Raw genomic sequence first — 19263 nt, forward strand, 5'->3', positions numbered from 1 at the left:
CTATCTCTCTATCCGGGTTTGTGTATTTCACAAACAGTGGAACAAAAGTCCCTTAACCACAATAAAAAGGCAATTAGTGGTAGACAGTTGTGAGCAGCAGGTTGATTTGACACATATGCAGTTTTCTGTGTTGCGACAGCGCCCCCTAGTGTCTGCGGTGAAGAAGCGACAGAACATGTTGACTGTTGACCTGCTCGCCGTTGCTGAGACAGATCCCGCATGTCAGCATCGTGTCCTGTCCATCCCTCCCTCTGCAAACCCAACATCTGCCTGCAGCACCATACACACTCTCCTCCTCTCATTCACCTGACTGTCCACTCCGCCCGTCTCACCACCATGCAGCTCTGGACCTCTTTACCCCCCCATAAGGACAGGGCGCCATATAGGGGGAAAAGTTAGGCAATTCCAAGGGATCACGACTGACAGGGGCCACAAAAATAGGCCCCAAAAAATAGGTAAACACCAGTATAAAATTATTAAACCATCATCATTGAGTATATATATTTCAAATATAATAATGAAATGAATTATCTCTTTGTTTTTACGTGTTTTGGGCAGTAAAAGTGAAATAAAAATGTATAGTGGCTTTTAATTTCACATTTAATAGTGAACTGCACTGCATACTGTATGCAGACTTGCATGCATGTACAAATAGGTGCAGTAAATATTGTGCTAGTACTAGTATTGAACTACAAGACGCAAAAACAGTTACAAGCCTTTAATTAATTCGAGTTATGTAAAGCTTTTGATGGGTTAAGTCCTAGAGATGTGTGACAACAGCTGCACAGAGGAGGGGCCCGATTTGATTATTTTGCATGGGGCCCAGATTCCTGGAGCGCCCCTGCATAAGGAACATCAACTCACTCTCACAATTCAAGTCTGCACTTAAAACCCTCCTGTTTAAAATCGCCTTTTCCATTTGAACCTGTTTTTAATGTTGTATTCTTGTCATTTGATACTTTTATGTTTGTTTTGTTTTTGCTGTCTACTTTATTTATTGTAAGTGTCCTTGAGTGACAGAAAGGCGCCTATGAATAAAATGTAATATTATTATTATTATTATTATTATATGTTTTTGAACGTCCCTCGAGGGATGGCTGCTGCGCATGCGCATCTAATGTAACAAGATGGCGGAGAGTGCGGAACTGAAGGTAAGCGAGACCGCTACGTTAGCTCGGACAAATTGACGTTCACACAGCGAGATTTGAATTTCAGGTCATTAGCGCGTCGTTACTGACAGTAGAAACCCCGGGAGTGTTGGCATCAAAGCATGTGGATATAAAAACAAAGTTAGAGCAGCTGGGGAGCAGACTGACTGTCCGCTGGCCGGCTAACTCGCTAGCATTAGCTTTGTTATTTGTGCCTAGCTGCGGCTCACCTGCAGAAAAGCCACAGCTCCACAGATACGTGGATGTAACACGCTTGTTGTGGCTTTGATGTGTGGGGGTCACACACCTGACGGTATCAGCACAGTCAGTGCTGACTGGGGATGTCTGGGTTTAAAAGAACAAAAAAGAAAACGGGCTCTGTCTATCTCCTGAAGCTAAAGGAGGCAGTTTGCCTCCATTAGCTTTTTTTTCTGCTCAGACGTGACGGTGATATAACTCGGTTAGCTGTGATATAACTCGCGATCGTGCGATTGGTTTTTCAAACACTGGAGATAAAGTAAACACGTGTTTTCACGTCAGATCACTCCCAACATAACAACAAACACAGGGCGCTGCTGGCTAACCACGATACATCTACTGCAGCTGAAAGAAAGCACGCCGTGTCACTGTGAAAGGTTTTTATGTTTCTATATCCTGTGTTTCTTTGCCTCAGTGTTGTCGTTTAGCACACAGTGATTATAGTGTAGCTCAGTGTGCCACTAAAACATCTGGTGGCTCACACGTTTTATGTATCAGGACGGATCTGAAGCTGCATCGGGATGTTTTCAAAGTTTCTGAGGTATCAGCTCAACACGAGAGCTCATTAAACTCAGACAGGTTTACCCTAATGAATTTGATTTTGAAATTTTGATCCAGTTTTATGGAAATGTGTCAGATCTGCAGTGTGAAGATGTGAAGAAAAACCATTCTGTTCAGTTATGTATATCTTCTTGTTGTCCGCAACAGTCAGGATCTTGTAGTATAATGCAGTAACAAACAACAGCAAACTACTTATTAAAATAGCCAGATGTGAATTAAACCCTCTCTGACTGTGTTAAGGCGGTGTATTAGATCCTGTTATTTCTAACACACCTGTATTCTCGCTCGCAGCATGCCGCACTGGCGATGCATTAAAGATTTGTAAACATAGGTTGAACATGCCAAAGGTAAATATACTGTATGATACAGCTCTTAATGTTTTATCAGGATACTAGCCAGAACAAAAGCCGAAGAAAAGATGTTCCTGCTCCAAAGCATATCTCAGAAATAAAAATGTTACGGGACCATTTAAACAAAATGAATCAGACGTGCTTTTATAATGATGTTTTACAGCGTGAAGGCTGAAGTCAAATGAGAAAAGAAAACTTTTTTGTTCATCAGAATAGGAAATGTGTTCCCAGGGTGTAATAATCGTTTTTTCCTCTTTTCACCAGCAAATGGTAATGAGCTTCGAGTTTCGGAGCTCCAAGTGTTGTTGGGGTATGCGGGACGGAATAAGCACGGGCGCAAACACGAACTTTTGACCAAAGCTCTCCACCTACTCAAGGCCGGTTGCAGTCCTGCAGTGCATGAAGATCAAAGAGCTATATAGCAGGCGCTTCCCAACAAAATGGTTTTCACCGGTGGACCTGACTCTGCCCGGCGTTCATTCTGCCTCCAGTCTGCCTGCTGGCTCGCACAGCTGGGATTGACAGCCACGGTTCCCCGTCGCCTCTGCTGCCTGTTTCTTTACTCGGGCCTAAACACGAGCTAGTCTGCCTCACCTCCCCTCCTCCCTGCATCCCGTACACCCCGATGTCAAGCTCCAGAGATTGCCATTCTATGACGTGCTGGATGAGCTCATTAAGCCAACCAGCCTGGGTGAGTCCAGCACTTCACGCACAGCTCTATGTGTAGTCATAATGCACATACTGATGGAGCATGTGACCGCAGATATCGAACCATGACTTGTCTTTACGCGTTCAATATGAGTCAACACTGATGCTTGGTGAGTTCTGTGGATTCCCCTTGACCATCGTCTCGGTTCCTTTTTTTTTTTTCTCTCGCAGCCTCAGACAACAGTCAACGGTTCCAGGAAGCATGTTATGCCTTTGCATTAACACCACAGCAAGTTCAACAGATCAGCAGCTCCATGTACGTGAGAAAACTCCCCGGTGCACACAGTCTTCATGTGTCAAAGAGAGAAATAATACTGTGAAAGAGTTTTGTAACTACCAAACCACTCTCACTTCACCATGTGTTAAACTGTTTTGACCAGCCTGACTTGACTTCTCCCTCAATTCATTAGGGACATATCTGGGACCAAATGTGACTTGCTGTTCAAGTCCAATTAAGTATGTCTAACATACTTTCTCTCAGAGAGCTCTTTTAATCAGGAAGTATTTTGTGTTCAGAGAGCAGTGGTCCGTGTTTAGCTTCTCTTTGTTGTGAAGGAACCAGAAATAACTGTCACATGTTGAATAGGTCTTCATAATTCAGTCTTTTTTTTTTGGCTTCAAACAAATCTGCATGTTGCAGGACCATCCTTAGCGGTCTGTTCTGAGACTGAAACGCTAAATTTGAAGTTATTTATCACCTTACAGTTATAAGTGAGGATAAATGACAAAGATGGGAACGGGGATGTATAGAACAGTTTCTGAATTGTGGAATGAAGGATGCAGCAAAGGAGGATGTTTGTCTCCTGGATGCACAAGTCTTCAAAATGAACAATAAAAAATGTGGGCATATGTGTTGGACTATTCAGACAGAACACAGCATTGGCAAAACCTTAATACAAAGATTGATGGCATTGTCACCATATGTTTTCAGAAAGAATCTGATGGCATTTCTTTAAATTCTTTAAATGAAGTTTTTCTTAAATATCTATTGTATGGATGAATGCCACCTTTAAGAAGTGCCTCCTATATCATAATGGAGATGGCTGTACTTGACCCAACTGAAATGGTAAAATAAGCAAGCAAGCCAACCTTTTTTTTGTGAAGTGAACTTAACTGAAACAATTGCTTTTGACATTGGTGCCTCAACTTGAGCCGCCCACTTCTGTCATTTATGTTCTTCATTTCCAGATTTTGTTTATCAGAGACAAGCTGTCCCCAGGAGGATCATTCCCCCTAATCTGTGTGTGAAGGTCAACGGCAAACCCTGTAATCTCCCGGTGAGTCTAGACAGTTTGTCTTAGTTAATGTGTCAGATTTTCTCTGTATCACACACGCCAGATACTGAGAATCAAAGCACGATGTTTGATGTTCTGCTGCAGGGATATCTCCTCCAACCAAAATGGAGTTGAACAAAAAAGGCCCAGTCGTCCCATTAACATAACCTCACTAATCCGACTGTCCACTACAGTCCCCAACACAATCGTGGTGTCATGGACTTCAGAAATTGGGAGGGTAGAAGATCCAGGCAAAGCTTTTATGAATTAAGCATCACATCCCATTTTAAAAGGTGAAGAGGCATTAGTGGGACTTGTTTTGCTCATTATCTTATCTTGTTCTATCAGAGCTTTTCCATGGCTGTTTATTTGGTAAGACAGCAGTCGTCTGCAGTGTTGTTGCAAAGACACGGGCCAAAGGAATTAGGAACCCCGACCACTCAAGAGCCTGAGTAAGTTGCCCTGAATTTTCTAGTAAAACAAAAAAAACATAAAACATGTGTTGCCACTACATCAGTAAGAGAGCAGGAAATGGAGAAGACTACAACATCACATGTATTGATTAATTCTTTCATAATAACTTTTTGACCACATAGTTACAGAACGATTTGGAAGCCCCCAGGAACTAAACCTGGACCTAAAAATGAACCAAGCTCTGCAAAGTTCTTAAAGTTTCCTGGAAAAGTCTCCATTCTCTCTTCGAAATTTTTGCAAAAAATGTGCATCGCTCACATTTCCTCCATATCTTTGTATTGTTCTGTTTGTGGTCTTGTAAAACAAATCAGCATTTTGACACTTTGCACTTCACAGTTGTAATTCTTGTTTTTAATCTGTGTTTTTTTTTTCTCGCAGTCAAGGAAAATTAACAGCTGATCCAGAGAGCGAGATCGCCACCACCAGTCTACGAGTCTCTCTCCTGTGTCCTGTAAATACATACTGATTGTATTTTAAAAAAACTGTGTTGTTGCAGTATTCTTGCAATCAGTCTAACCGGCAGATCTACCTAAATTAACTGACTAATTGTAATTAGTGATGAAGTGTATTTAACATGCATCATATAAATTCATCATTTCTGTGAAGCATTTAATGCAGTGACATTTATTTTGTGTGTTTTTGCTTTTGTTAAAGCTCGGCAAGATGAGGCTGACAATCCCATGCAGAGCATGACATGCTCGCACCTTCAGTGCTTCGACGCTACACTTTATATACAAATGAACGAGAAGAAGCCGACTTGGTGTGTCCAGTCTGTGAAAGAAGGCGCCGTATGAGCACCTCATTATTGATGGTGAGCACAACACGCTTTATCTTGTGCCAGGTAGGGTTGGGCCAGTGTAAACATTTTCAAACCAGTTTGATATTTGACCAAAGGCTGGATCGGACCGGTGATACTACAGAATTTTAGCACAAGTTGGAGGTGACTTAGAAACATAATGAGATAATGGGAGCCATGGATGAGAGAGTGGAGTTGCAGGAACTGTTAGATCCGTATTGACAATGTCATGCAGTAAATCTGACAGGGCAAACAGGAGAGGATCAAAAATATGGAGGGAGAGAGAGACATTGAAAAGATTTTGACTAACTTATTGTACATAACACCTTCTGCTTAGCTGTGGCGTGACATGACTCAGAGCTGGGAATACTGGAGCAACCGCCCACTAAGGGGTTGACATCACTGAGAGCTGCTTCTTGTCTCTGTTTAATTTGCCAGAACAGCTCCTGATGATAAATGCCAGATCAGTCAGTTTTCATAAAATCTAAACGGTTCAAGCATCGAACCAACCAGCAAACTGGAAACCAACCCAAACCCGAGTGCTAGGTAGTACATGGTGATGGTTTTGTTTTCAAATGCAGAATAGAAACTGCAGATATTTCTAATGTTTGCCTCCGAGCTGAAATGTGTGCTGATGAGAGAGCGTTCTGGCATTATTACAAGAGTTGTTTGCCAAAAATGCAATGTAATGTTCCACGTCCCTGGTAGATTTCTTTCTAACAGCATAATTATCCAATTTACCTGGTGATTTCTGAAGAGGAGGATAAAATAATTGCGTGTTGGAAAACATTTGAGAACATGTCGTCTTGTAAGCGCCTGCCTGTGTTTTGGCATCCTCATACGCCTACAAACTCTATGGATCCGTCGCTTATAACGATCTTCATCAGCCATTTGTACCTGGAGCCCCCGTCCCCCAAACGGGACCTTTTTATAGAAGCAGTGTTTGGTCTGAATGCTTTAAAAGGAATTGCAGCTTTGAATAGTGCCAATAAAACTGCACATCCAAAATATATAAAGTTTTAAAGGTGATGTAAAGAGGTCAAGTGCTGTTTTCACAGATTGTTCAGGAAATCTTGAATAGCTGTTCTGACTGTGATGAAATCCCAATTCAAAGAAGATGGAAACTGGGCCCCCAGTGAGGTCAAAGAGAGATGGTGCAGGTAGGTCTCTGCTCTCTTACAATGGTGTGGACAGTGGTATGTAAACCGCACATCTCTTCTTTTAAGTGTTTTCTCGTCGTCGGTCCATAGCACAGTTTCATTGGAGCTGTTTCTTTTTTAGATTCATCTCGGACCGACGCACACGAGCAAAACGGGACGTCCAATGACAAAAAGCAATAGATAGATAGATAGATAGATAGATAGATAGATAGATAGATAGATAGATAGATAGATAGATAGATAGATAGATAGATAGATAGATAGATAGATAGATAGATAAATTTTAAATTAGCAGTTGTAAATAAAAATATATTGTACAAAAGTATATACAGCAAATTGGCAGTGTTGATTTGGTGCAAAGTAAGAAAGGAGAAATGTGCAGTGACTGTAAATTATGACCTGAGTTGTTGTTTTTTTTGTTTGTTTGTTTTTTGTTTTAGTTTTAGCTGTTATTATACAGTGATTATTTAATTGAAAATAAAAAATAAGGGGCAACTATTTTGATATAATCATCGTTTACCCAGCACAAGTAGCAAACATGTTCATGTTCTTTAAAAATTAGATCATTTGCTGTTTTTCCTCCGATTTATATCGTAAATGATTCAATTTAGGCCAATTGTGTAAATGCAATTTGAAGAAATAAACCTTGGGCTCTTTATTTCCCACCACTTCTGATATTCTATAGTCTAAACAATGACTCGATTCATCAAACAAATAGCTAACAGAGAAAATAACGAGTTGCATTTTTAATAGGGCGGAATAGGAAACTTAAATGAACGTGTGTTTACTCGTAGATATCTTCTTGTTGGTGCCAGTCCAACAAATATATACACTCAGTAATCAAACACACCAATGAATAAAGTTTGCAAGCAAAACAAGTGCTTTGTTTCTCAGATCAATGGATAAAATTAAGATGTCCTTGAATTTAGGATAATAAGAAGCGATTTATGCATGCTGACAACACTGAGGGCAAGAATCCACTTTATTTTTAATAAAATGATTTATTCATTAGCGATGAAAACAAATATTACATGAACAAATAGGCTACTCTTAATAGAATATGTCGCTACTTACAAGGTCGCGGGGGTGTTCTAATTTAGCCTACTAACTTCTGTGTTTTATTTTTTCCAATCTTCAAAAAAAAGAACAAATAGGCATGGTTTGACCACTACAAATAATTATATTGTAGGCCTATTTCAATGCACAAGCTGTTTATAGTAATTCCCATTACTCGTTTTTAAAGTGCATAACATCCAAAGTAAGCTGGCCTGCAAGGACGAACACAGCAAAAGTAGTAGGCTAATTCACAATACTGAGAGGAAAAGGAGCGATGAATTGGCTAGTCAAAGCTGCTAGTATTGACAACAACAACAAAAAAATAAATTAATGAATAAATAAATAACAACCTAGAACTATTACAAGATACATACATTGTCATTGCACGTTGCCACAAATAATAAATATCATCAATGGTATCATTTCAGTAAAACAAAATTTCACCGTATGCAAGATGGTTACATAAATGCTGAGGGTGGGGATACACACTTTTAAAATATTACAAGTAATTACAAGCTAGTCTTCTTTCATCTTGATTTATCTCAACAATGTCCCTGGAGGTTTCTCGATGGTTTTTGACAGAAGCTGTAGAAGTGTTTCTCTGTCATGGAGTAATCTGGTTCAGGGGGGCAGCAGAGGAGATTTGAAGGAGCACGATCCGGTACAGTGGCGAGGAGTCAACATCTTACACGAAAAATGGTGTAATGCGTCGTGAGCTTCTATGAAGAAGGAGATCAAACAATCAATAGTGTACATGCACAGGAGTGCAAAATGCAAAATAGTATGTACAGTGCAACGCAATGCAAATAAACACAGGTGCACAATGAGAGAGACAAGGCCATGCTAAAGAAATGTCTAGATGACGTTGGATAATATGATGTAGATCTATGACTGCCAGTCTATATGTGCAGGAATATAATATATATAATATAATCAACAATTAGTGTTTAACTTCTGTTGAGTAGGAAATAAATGTTGTGTTCATGTGTAATTTCCACCAAGTTATGGGCCTATGTCTGTTTTTTTTTTTTATTAATAAGTGCAAATTAATAAATTGATCACAAGAAAAATCAGGTTCAATTTGAAGTCTTTCTCACATAGTGGTTCACGTTAATTTAACAGGATACTCTGCTTATCAAAACAGTAAAAATGATAAATGATAGCACACAGGCAGCCCGGATAAAATCCTCCACATCCTGCACACACAAACTATTTTAAGCGTCATCAATCACGTCTCCAAATACACGACAGTAAGTGCGTAAATCCACGGTGGAAAGTGGAGGCATGTCGCCGCGCTGCTGTATCCGCGCTCCCTCTGCTTTTATTTGTCTCACCTCTGACGATGTGGAGCTGCTGAACCATCTCCTCCCGGTAGGACAGCTCCCTTTTCATCTGATCCTGAAAATTATCTGAGGAACAAACAGCAAAGTCAGTCATGCGGCAGGTGGTGAGCCAACCAGTTTCAATAACAACTTAATTTCACATTTAAATAAACGTTCATTTCATCCTATGACTAAAATACAGAAAATGCTTTGTGATATTTAAGTTTATTGTTCTGGTATTTGTCTTAAATATTCATGTGGACATACAAAATAAAAAGAAAGGTTTAGATAAACTCTATAAATTCTCGCTTTTTGGAGATTAATAGCACTTAAAACGATTAAACCGGTCCGAAGATCAATCGACCTATAGAGGGCGCTACAAACGAGGTCATGTGCCAACTCCAAGGTTCCTAATTGCAGCAAACACTATCACATGACTACGTTGAAGAAATACTTCAATTCACATTTTATAATGCACATTATAAAAAATGTATATCTATATAAACGAAAAATAATAATAATTCAGTATGAATTGTCTACTTTTACATCTCATTGGTTCTCAGAAAATATTGATGGATGGAGCCATGAAAGTTTAAATTATGTAAATTAAAAAAATGTTTGTAAAAGTACTCTGAAACCTTTTCATTTAAACCAAAATACACACAATAATCCTAGATATATATACATAATTTGTATATAATATGTACATAATGTCTTTGTCAGGACCTGTTTACACATTTTTGTTGATCTAATTGTATTTTAGACTTGATCCTATAACAACCCACTTTACTGGCGCTTAACAGTGTCATCAGTATCAAATAAAAAATATGGGATAAATGTAGAACAAAGGCGTTTGCACCATTGTTTAATATTCCAGATAAACCAGGTCAGCCGTCTTGTCACTGCATCACACTTTGTGTTCCTCAAACTCAGCACAACTGGATCCAAATACTACCAATGAATCCATGAAGAGAACAAAATGTATTTGTGATTTCAAATGAAGTTCACCAGACAGCTTAAGTAAGACGCGCCGCTGGGGAACACTGGGACAATAATATCCAGGAACCCAAAATAATCCAAAAGTATGAGCAGTTGAAAAAAATGTTCTGCTAATGTGGAGTGAACCCAACAATGTGCACGCTTTACACCAATGTTACAGTAGTTCAAGGATGTCTTTCTTACTATGTGACATTGTGTGAGGATGAAGGGAAAAAAATAGAGTTTTAAAAAAATAAATAGATGGAAAAAATGTTTAATCAGAGTGTGTTATCCACCCACATTACTGTAGTGGCATGAAGTCTATTTACATCCAAAACTAATAAAGACTGATCTGGACCATATGTGCTGGTCGAGTGATGTAACTATTTTGAATTTTGATAAAGATTTCTGGGGTTTTGCACAGTTCAATGACAATTTAAAAACTAGACATCTTTGTGATGAACTGCTGCCTTTCCACCCCCCAGCGCGTACTACTCTTGAATATTCCTGTGCAGCGTGTCAATTCTCCATTAGAACCTGAGATTTTCAAATAGCTTTCTAACAAAACACACCGTGGAAAGAGATGAGTGGGTGAGCTGTTGGAGAAAAGGTGGAAGGACTTCAGGTGTTATTGTCAGATAAAAATACAGCAGCAGTCAGAATGGGTTTGATGTTTGTCCTGCACATTCACCTGAGCTATGTTACTTCTTCTGGATACAGTTTAATATAGAGAAATCTGATCTTTACAGCAGCAGTGATGACTGTCTATATCCGCCTCAATGCACGCACTGCAGTTGGACATGTTCTGTAACATTTTTCACTGTCTTGCCATTTAAAACATCTTAGTATTGACTCTGATGTGATATCTCAATTGAGTGAAATCGGCTATTATGTAAGACTGTTAAACACTTTAAACCTTTTTGACATTTCTGAACGCCCATTTACATTTGAAATGTATTATTTGTGCTCACTTTATCAGTACTGTAAATTAAATTGAGCCCTAAAATATCTTCACTTCCACATTCTCCCCTTCAGAGAACTATTTTCTAAGGATGCATGGACAAAAGGTTAAAACCATAATCCTCTCACATCAGTGTTAAAAGCGGTTTTGAAAACGCCGCTTCCCAAGGGAGCGTGTCCTTAAACCACTTAGCATTTTTTGGAAGAATTGAGGCCCTTTAACAGATTTTTTGCTCCACAGAGAGAGAGAGAGGACATGCATGCCACTGTAGAGGTGGATTTGGTCATGGCATGGCTCATGGGGGTCATGTTTTTGGCCTAGTCTCACAAACAATGACAGAAGAGGAACACTTAACATGCACCAGAATCTCTGTGTCTGTGAAATCAGCAATACAAGCCAAAAACAGTGGTGGAAAGCACTGTTGCAGAACTTAGCTTACCTTTCAAGTTTTGAAATTCACGTTCCAGCTTTTTCCTCAGCTCAACTTGCTCTAACAGCTGCTTCTGTAGTTCCTCTAAAAAGGCAGACAGAAATAGAGGCTGTTTGAGGAGGAGGACAGGTACAGGCTTTTGTATCAGCTTCCTTCCATGGGACAGTTTTTAATGACAGTGATGGGGACATCATCATCATCATCATCATCATCATCATCATCATCATCATCATTTACAATGACAATTTAGAGCAGGTCTTACTGGGCCTGCGGTCAAAGAAAAAACAAAAACAAAACCTCTCTTATGATTTTTTTGGACAAACTTTGAATAAATCTCCCTCAAGACAAAAATGGAAAAATAATAAATAATAATGAATAAAAGCATTACCTAATTTTATTTCATTTCATACGAAATAAATATGAATATTAATTATTATATTACCTAATCCAATCGAATAATAATAATAATAATAATAATAATAATAATAATAATAATAATAATAATAAGAGCCGTGTTATATGTCAATCATTTGATCTAACAGTAAGACACCGTCTTACCTTTTGCCAGACTTTCTATGGCTCTTTGTGCTGGCAGAGCTTTGGCTGGCGCGTCCTCGCCTAAATACACAGAAAATAAATTATAATCCTCTATCTATATATCTCTCTATATAAATATATATAAAAAGAAATGAATGAAAATAAAAAGGAGCGGACCCGTGTCTCTTGTTAAACTAAAAGATTCCTCTTCGCTGACCTCGGTGCATCTTACCTCCATCCGGCTCTCTCTGGATCTCCTCGCTGCTTTGTTCATTAAAGGATTTGGTTTCGATCTCCTCCACTGTTGAAGACGGCTCCTCTTTACTTGAATTCTCATCTTAAAAGAAAATTAATTGATATAATTTATGTCCTGTTATCGATTTTTTTGTTTTGTTACAGCTAAATATTTTAAGAAAAGCACAGATGAAAAAGGTCTAACCATTTGTTGTAAGTACTCCAGTCTGGTAATTCGCTGGTCTGAACTGATACGGACTGCTCCTTTGTTGCAGCTCACCCCTCTCCGGTGTGTACACCTACAGAAGACACAATCACCACTTCTTTGAGCTTTTAAAATTACAAAAGGTTTTTGTAAAAATATTCTAATAAATTCAAACAAAATTAATAATTGAAAATATACTCTAAGTTGAAGTGTAGATATTTTTTATTTGTATTTCCCCCCCTAAATGTTGTTGTTGACATGCTGTTTGTTGGACAAATTTCCCCCACAAGAACACAGAGAATTATCTGTTTTAAATAAACACACACAGCCAAGGAAAGAACCCCTCATTTGCAGAACACTTCATAGAAATATTACAGCTTGAATTATCGCCAGTGTTTCTCAGTTAGAAGTCACTCACTTCAGTGAAAGACGCAGCTATGTGGGTCTCTGATAACTGCTTGTTCTGCAGTTCTCTTTCGGATGACTGGGCCACGTGTAGGCTCATTTTCTGGGAATCAACCAGGCTGCTCTCCTGCATGGCTTTGGAGTCTGGAGAATCGTTTGGAGAAACACTGTGAGCCAAGCCGGGAGGAGTCCGAGGACACACCGAGGACAGAGGCCGGGAGTCCTCCTCTTCTTCCTCTGGTGTTTTATTCGTCTCCACGTCCACGTCAGGCTCGCCCTCACTGTCCACGCAGGGGGACATGGACCGGTAGCTTGAGCTCTCACTTAAAAAATCGGGTGATAAGTAGCCGGTGCGACACCCGTTGTATGCGCCCCTGTTGCCGTACAGCTTAGCGATACAGTCAGCGTCTTTAATAACGGGTCTGAACGCGGAGACGTAGCTGATTTTCCGGGGAGCAAGGGTCATCCCGTCCAGCGGCCTCGCCTCGTCCCCTGACTTGTCGTCTTCATTACGCGTAGACTGAGTGCTGGAGCAGCGGTCGTTTTCGACCATGCTGTCTTTGGAGGTGTTGGTACTCCGGTCGCTGTGCTCGGATACGTCCATGTCAGTCTGTCTTGGGGGGCACAGCAGCTCTGTTGGGGGTTTGTGCTGAGTCTGGGGGTACGGAGGCATGGGCAGCGCGCCCGCCGCGGGCCAGAACATGGGGAAGGAGTGATAGGCGCTGTCCTTGGTACCAGGCCACAGGACGCCCGGCAGGCCCGCTTTGCTTTGCTCTCCCATCAGACTGTCATCTTTCTTCTGGCACAGGCCGAAAGCTGGGAACCCGTACGGATGGGGGAAGAGCGGCGGCGGAATCTTTTGCAGCATCCCAAAACCTTTACTGGGCACGGGGATGACCGGGTAGCTGCGTGTGCTCGCCATGCCGCCCCGGTTGTCTTCGCAGCTGATGATTTTTGCAGGTATCTCGGGCGAGGCTCTGGCTCGGTTGGGTCCTTGTGGTTTTAAAGCAGAGCCGGATCCTGATCCACTGCATGGCAGCGTCCTCTTGCGACTGCCACCATTGAACATGGCCTTCACATCTTCCCATGCGTGTAATATATCTGTCTGGCCGCCTTTATCTGATAATTTGAGATGCCGCCTCCAAGAATTAAAATTTGCCGCGTCTGGCTGCGTGTACTTGGACTCTGGCGTGCGATGAGAATGAAATATGAATTTATTTGGAGAAAAATACATGTTGCAATAGGAGCACTTGATGCATTTGGCTCTGGAGCTGTTGTATCTGGCCGGGATGAAGTTACCTCGACTCCCCCAGGCGCATTCGTGGGACACATCAAAAGCAAAATTTTCGGGAAGTTTAGGAGGCGAATGAGCTCCTAGGAACGACTTACAAAGTCTCTCGGCCTCGCGTTTAGTGATCATCCCGCAGCGCCTGGAGGAGATTGGCATCGCCCCGGCTCTCCGCAGGATCTCCAGCTGGACAGGAGTGCACTGGACGCAGGTGATCCCCAGCGCCACACGCCGGTTGTGTATCTCGTTATAGCTGTAATTCTTCAACAGGGTGTTAGATATCTGTGCAAGACAAAGTCTCTCCTGGCCATCTATTACCAAAGACACGATGGGTATTCCGTACAGCACTGTCTCCCCGACCTGGTTGGGCTTTAGGTTTTTAGAGCTCGGGTAGGAAAGTTCTTGTTTGGAGCTTGGCGAGGAGCTGGAGTCTCGCCCCGCAGGTATGGAATCCATCCTTGGAGGCCTGGAAAGCTGCAGAGACGACGTTTGACATTAATATGCGAGTTTTTGTCAAAGAAAGTGGAGCTTTATGACAAGCCTTTAAGGTCATTATTTGAAAGTAGGTAGTTCAACCTGCTAAGTATAGAAACAGAAAGGACACACACATATATACACACACACACGCACACACACAGGCCTCTATTTTAATAAAGTTGCATGAACGCGAAGGGCAATCCTTCAAAATAAAAGCAGTCCCTTAATCAGAAATATGGTGTGACATTATGTGCAAATTACATACTCCTTGCACTTAAAACTTCCACTTCAAATTATTTGATTTCTCTACAACCTCAACATTTTCTTTACTGTCAACACGCAGCTTTAAATTCCCCAACATGTTCACGTTGTAATTTCAACACACCATGCGTAAAAAAGAACATGTAATGTATTGAGGTCATGACACAAACTGTGTCACAACAATGCCGAAATCCAACAAAAAAAACTCACCTTTTAATGTAAGCGTAGCTCCCCTCCGTCGTAAATGAGAAAGCTGTGATCAAGTAGAAGTCGGTGTCGATGAGAAGTCTAGTCTGTGCTGGAGGATGTAAAGATGTTTGCGGTAGGAGTGGGACGCAGTTGTCCGTACAGCACCGCCTCCTTACTGCTCACTGCGCTCCTCTCTCCCTCTCTCTCTCTCTTACTCTCTCTGTTCTCCGGTGTCGGTGTGTGTGTGTGTGTGTGTGTGTGTGTGTGTGTGTGTGTGTGTGTGTGTGTGGATGGTTTGTGTTGCTTTAGCAGCAGCAGCAGCAGTGTCCACATGGCAGGCAGACTGTAGTACAGCCCCCCTCTACGACACATCGACAGCAATCAAGTGACGGCAAAACTTATGGCAAAGGCACTCCCACTCACACAGGCAGTCGTCTGCATTAACTATGGATTCATGACCAATGAAGATGGTTTGAGTGTTTTGGTCTTAGAGCAGCCTGCAGGTCCACACATATGCATGAAAAAAAAAGAAATTATGAAATAAAAAAAGTTGCTGTTTAATGAAGCCTAAATAAATCCCAGATTAGTCTTTCTGGTGAATCTTTCATTACTCTGTAGCCTTTTGTGTGGACAATTAATTATTTTGCACTTAAAACATGTTATTGGTATTATGCATGGAGGAGGCTGCAGTGGGATTTGAAAAAAACACACACACACAGCAGGGACCCACCGACACATTGTTGTGTGCACGGAGTCAGGGCCCGCTGATGAATGCGGCGTGCAGGCCTTCAACACGTGCTGCGTTCCCACGGATTCATCGTTTACAAGCTACACATCGCCTACACGCGTTTTGACAATAACCAGCTGCTCGAAAGGTCACTCCGTGATCTCAGTTTTTTTTTCTCCCTTCTCTCTCCTCACCCTCAAACTGAAAGAAAAAAAAGACCAGACAGAGGAACAATGCGCACAGCCTTTTGCGCCATACGCGACGGAGAGCGTTTAACTTTTTTTTTTTTTAACTCTATAAAGCTCCGGGTTAATCATTTTCATCTGGCGCCAAGTGCTGATGTAATATTGATGAATGTAACAGGACACGATGCTGTTGGTCCTTCAGTCAGACAGCTTAAGCAATAATGACAATTTGTCCATAATTATTCACTAAGAGTGTAAAACGTGTGCAAACATAGAGGCTGTAGTTGGAGAGTCATTTTCTAATAATAATTAGAATAATTAGAATAATGCATCTGTTGTGTTTAAATAGTAATAATCATACATGCAAATTAAAAAAAACAATATGAATGTGTTTTGTCACATCTTATTAAAAAAACGAAATATTTGCATAAACAGGCTCCATGTTTAAAATGGTCATTCTCTCACTCAGCTGGATTCTGTCCAGCGATGATAAATCATTTCACAATCGATCATTTATATGACGGAAAAAAACATAAAATAGATCAATTGAGATCAAATGTCAAAATGTCATTTTGCTTGAAAAAGTCCACAGAAGTGAACAGACGGTGGTCCAACTTGAGGCGTCACCACAATATTCAAATCCAGTATCTATCACCTCCATCTGCTTATCTATCGATCACTGAACGGGTGCATGGCCTGTAAAGCCAAAGATTGTCGCTAACGTGAACGTCTTAATTAAAAGTCATTGTTGCTACAGGATACATTTCAAAGCTTTACTGACACTTCAACTGGAATTAAAGGTCCTAACATGTCTGTTAAACTGCAAATAAATCCAACAGAGTTACATGAAATCCAGATTTTCAAATCAAATGTCTCATTCACTGTGCCAATAAAGCAACATGAGTGCATTTCAACCAAACCTAAGCCAGGAAATGAGAAAAGTACCCAGAAAGTCAGTAAGGTCATTATCAGGCTCATGCTTATTCTACCTTTTTTGTGCAAGAGAGAGAACAGCTCATTTAAAAGTGTGTCTGCATTAATCACAGTGCTGCATCAAAGTATGATAATCACCTGAACACTCTATTAAAATAAAAGTGCCAGCCCAGGGGAAATCTTACCTTACTCTTTAATTGTTTTGAGGCTTTGATAGGCTTTTTAATCTAAGATTAATTTATGCATTCTTAAATAACTCTACATATGATTAATAAGCTTGAAAATTAAAAGGAGACTGAAGCAATTATAACAAGTGGTTGGTCATCACCTCATTAGATGGTATTAGAAAGATGCAGCTTGTGTGTGGGGGTGTGTGTGCGTGTCTGTGTGTGTGTTTGCCTGAATATCAGGAAAATGAACAGTAGTGGAGTGAGAGCAGAGAAAAATGTGGACGGGCTGTTTGATGACAAGAGAAAGAAAAGAAGTGGCTGGCTAATTATACTGGATTTTTTTTTTCTGATACGCTCTCCATAAGTGGATGAGTCACAGTCATTTATTAGAAGCTGGATATGATACATGACTTATTTCCTGACTTAGATCCTAATCACGATGAGCTCAGATTGTTTAAATCATTCACCGATGGGCCACAGTGTTGATCCTGAGCTGGAAAGACAACAAAAGAAAGAGATCAGCTGTTTGGGAGGCCACCGGAGAGACGCAGTGAAAACAGTGAGACTTGCTAAATGGTCGCTAATGTGTAAACAAGACATCACTCCTCTCCTGCTCTGATGTTTATTTGTCTCCTAAAAGCCCACCCCTGGGTCCTGACCCCCACATCCTCCACCGCTAAACGGAACATTTCTTCTCGCAGGAGGTGGTGTGCAATATATGTGTGTGTGAGTGTGTGTGTGAGTGAGAGTGAGTGAGTGAGTGAGTGAGTGGGGAGGGGGGAGTTCATCACTGCATCAAATGAGGCTGAGCGCAGGGACCCTTTTGTCACAGACAGGGACTCATCTGCCAATGGTTAGCTGTGAGGTCCTAGGGGAAGAGAGGAACAAAGGTGCTAAAAGGCTGTGTGACAATGAGGGTGCTCTGAGGAGAGCCTTCAAGTGTGGGACACAGGCTGCACGGGACAAGCTGTGCCAATCACTCCGCAATTACTTTTTTGTGCAATCCGGAGGCCTTGTGTGGGCATTCATGGCGAGGCGCAAGGACACGAACAGTCACGGCAAGGTCCATGCCTCACTGTGCTTTGCTTCTTATATAGAGCTGACCCTAAGCTCATCATGGCATAAATGTAAAGTGAATCACCCGCTCTCCTGTTGATTTGAATGTGGAAAGAAAACCTCTGGCACTTTTCCTCACTATGGACCTATATCCATCAGAGAATGAGATGAGGATGATGAAATTTTCCAATTTTTTGTCAAAGGCTTAGTTGTCAGTAAACATGGCATGATGCTTACGTTCTGCTAAAGGAAAAAAGGAAAAAAATAAGGATAAAAACTCACAGTAAAAAAGAAATATGTTCATAAAAAAATAAAATATTCATGTGCAGGACAATGCAAAGAACTGAAGATGTGCTCCAAGGTCGAGGATATACACAAGTAACCCGATGGCCTGAAGAAGCTTTTTGTTAGCCTCTCTGAGTTGAGCCAAAAACAAAAAAGCATGAAATTGTTTAAAAATATTGAACTTTTGATTTTGAGATTTGATATATCAAGTCACATTTATCCTAAAAGCCAGTACCGTATGGCTGAAATCAACATAACAAGCATAATATTTATATGAAACAGTCAAATCTGTGTTAAAAGCAATGAACACTGTTTCACACTATGTTAGATCAGTGGAAACGCTTCACACGTCAATAAATACATTTTGCTAAGTTCATTCTTGACACAGTATTCTCAGGTTAGGATCCACTGTCACCTCAATTTTGTTAGTGTTTAATTACAATTTGCTTACAATTAGGACAACAGAGTTTTGTAACAATAACGTGATAAAATCCTCTTGTCATGACACAATTACATGTAAGTCAATATTTGATGCTATTGGCTTATTTAGCGCCATCTACAGCAGCACACGGGCCCTCTCTACTGCTAATTTGACTTAATTGTCATTACACCAACACCCTTCTATGTTTACAGAGTATTTGGAGACTTTAAGTTTTTGTGTATCAACACTGTATTCTAGAGTGCAATAAAGAAAGATGCAGGAATTTGTCTATATCCAACCCAGAGCAGTTTCAATGGTGTAATGAGGAGTCAAGTGAGAATGGGAATTATCGTAATGATAACAAAGGTCTATGCACCATAGCTCGGGGCTGTATTGTAGGGCATTACCATAAAG

The 19263-nt window shown here is 40.7% G+C and overlaps 1 protein-coding gene and 1 pseudogene across 3 annotated transcripts; one reads left to right on the forward strand and one right to left on the reverse strand.

Moving 5' to 3' along the window:
• The first annotated feature begins 1127 nt into the window (after nucleotides 1–1127).
• Nucleotides 1128–4751, forward strand: LOC113744206 (E3 SUMO-protein ligase PIAS1-like; annotated as a pseudogene).
• A 2443-nt stretch (nucleotides 4752–7194) lies between these two features.
• On the reverse strand, nucleotides 7195–15331 carry skor1b (SKI family transcriptional corepressor 1b). Of its 3 annotated transcripts, none has more exons than XM_019272239.2 (8): nucleotides 15094–15331; nucleotides 12871–14619; nucleotides 12453–12546; nucleotides 12246–12350; nucleotides 12035–12094; nucleotides 11486–11560; nucleotides 9120–9194; nucleotides 7195–8501 (listed from the first exon to the last, which is right to left on the reverse strand). In XM_019272239.2, exons 2-8 carry the CDS (start codon nucleotides 14599–14601, stop codon nucleotides 8407–8409), a joined length of 2235 nt encoding a protein of 744 aa, XP_019127784.1. In that variant the 5' UTR covers nucleotides 14602–14619; nucleotides 15094–15331; the 3' UTR covers nucleotides 7195–8406. The 3 variants fall into 3 exon arrangements, with proteins under 3 accessions (XP_019127784.1, XP_019127783.1, XP_010733450.1); XM_019272238.2 differs by having other exon boundaries at nucleotides 7195–8504; XM_010735148.3 differs by lacking the exon at nucleotides 12035–12094 and having other exon boundaries at nucleotides 7195–8504.
• Between the last annotated feature and the right edge of the window lie 3932 nt (nucleotides 15332–19263).

Source organism: Larimichthys crocea, chromosome XXI (genome assembly GCF_000972845.2).
Source record: "Larimichthys crocea isolate SSNF chromosome XXI, L_crocea_2.0, whole genome shotgun sequence".
NCBI classification, from domain to species: domain Eukaryota; kingdom Metazoa; phylum Chordata; class Actinopteri; family Sciaenidae; genus Larimichthys; species Larimichthys crocea.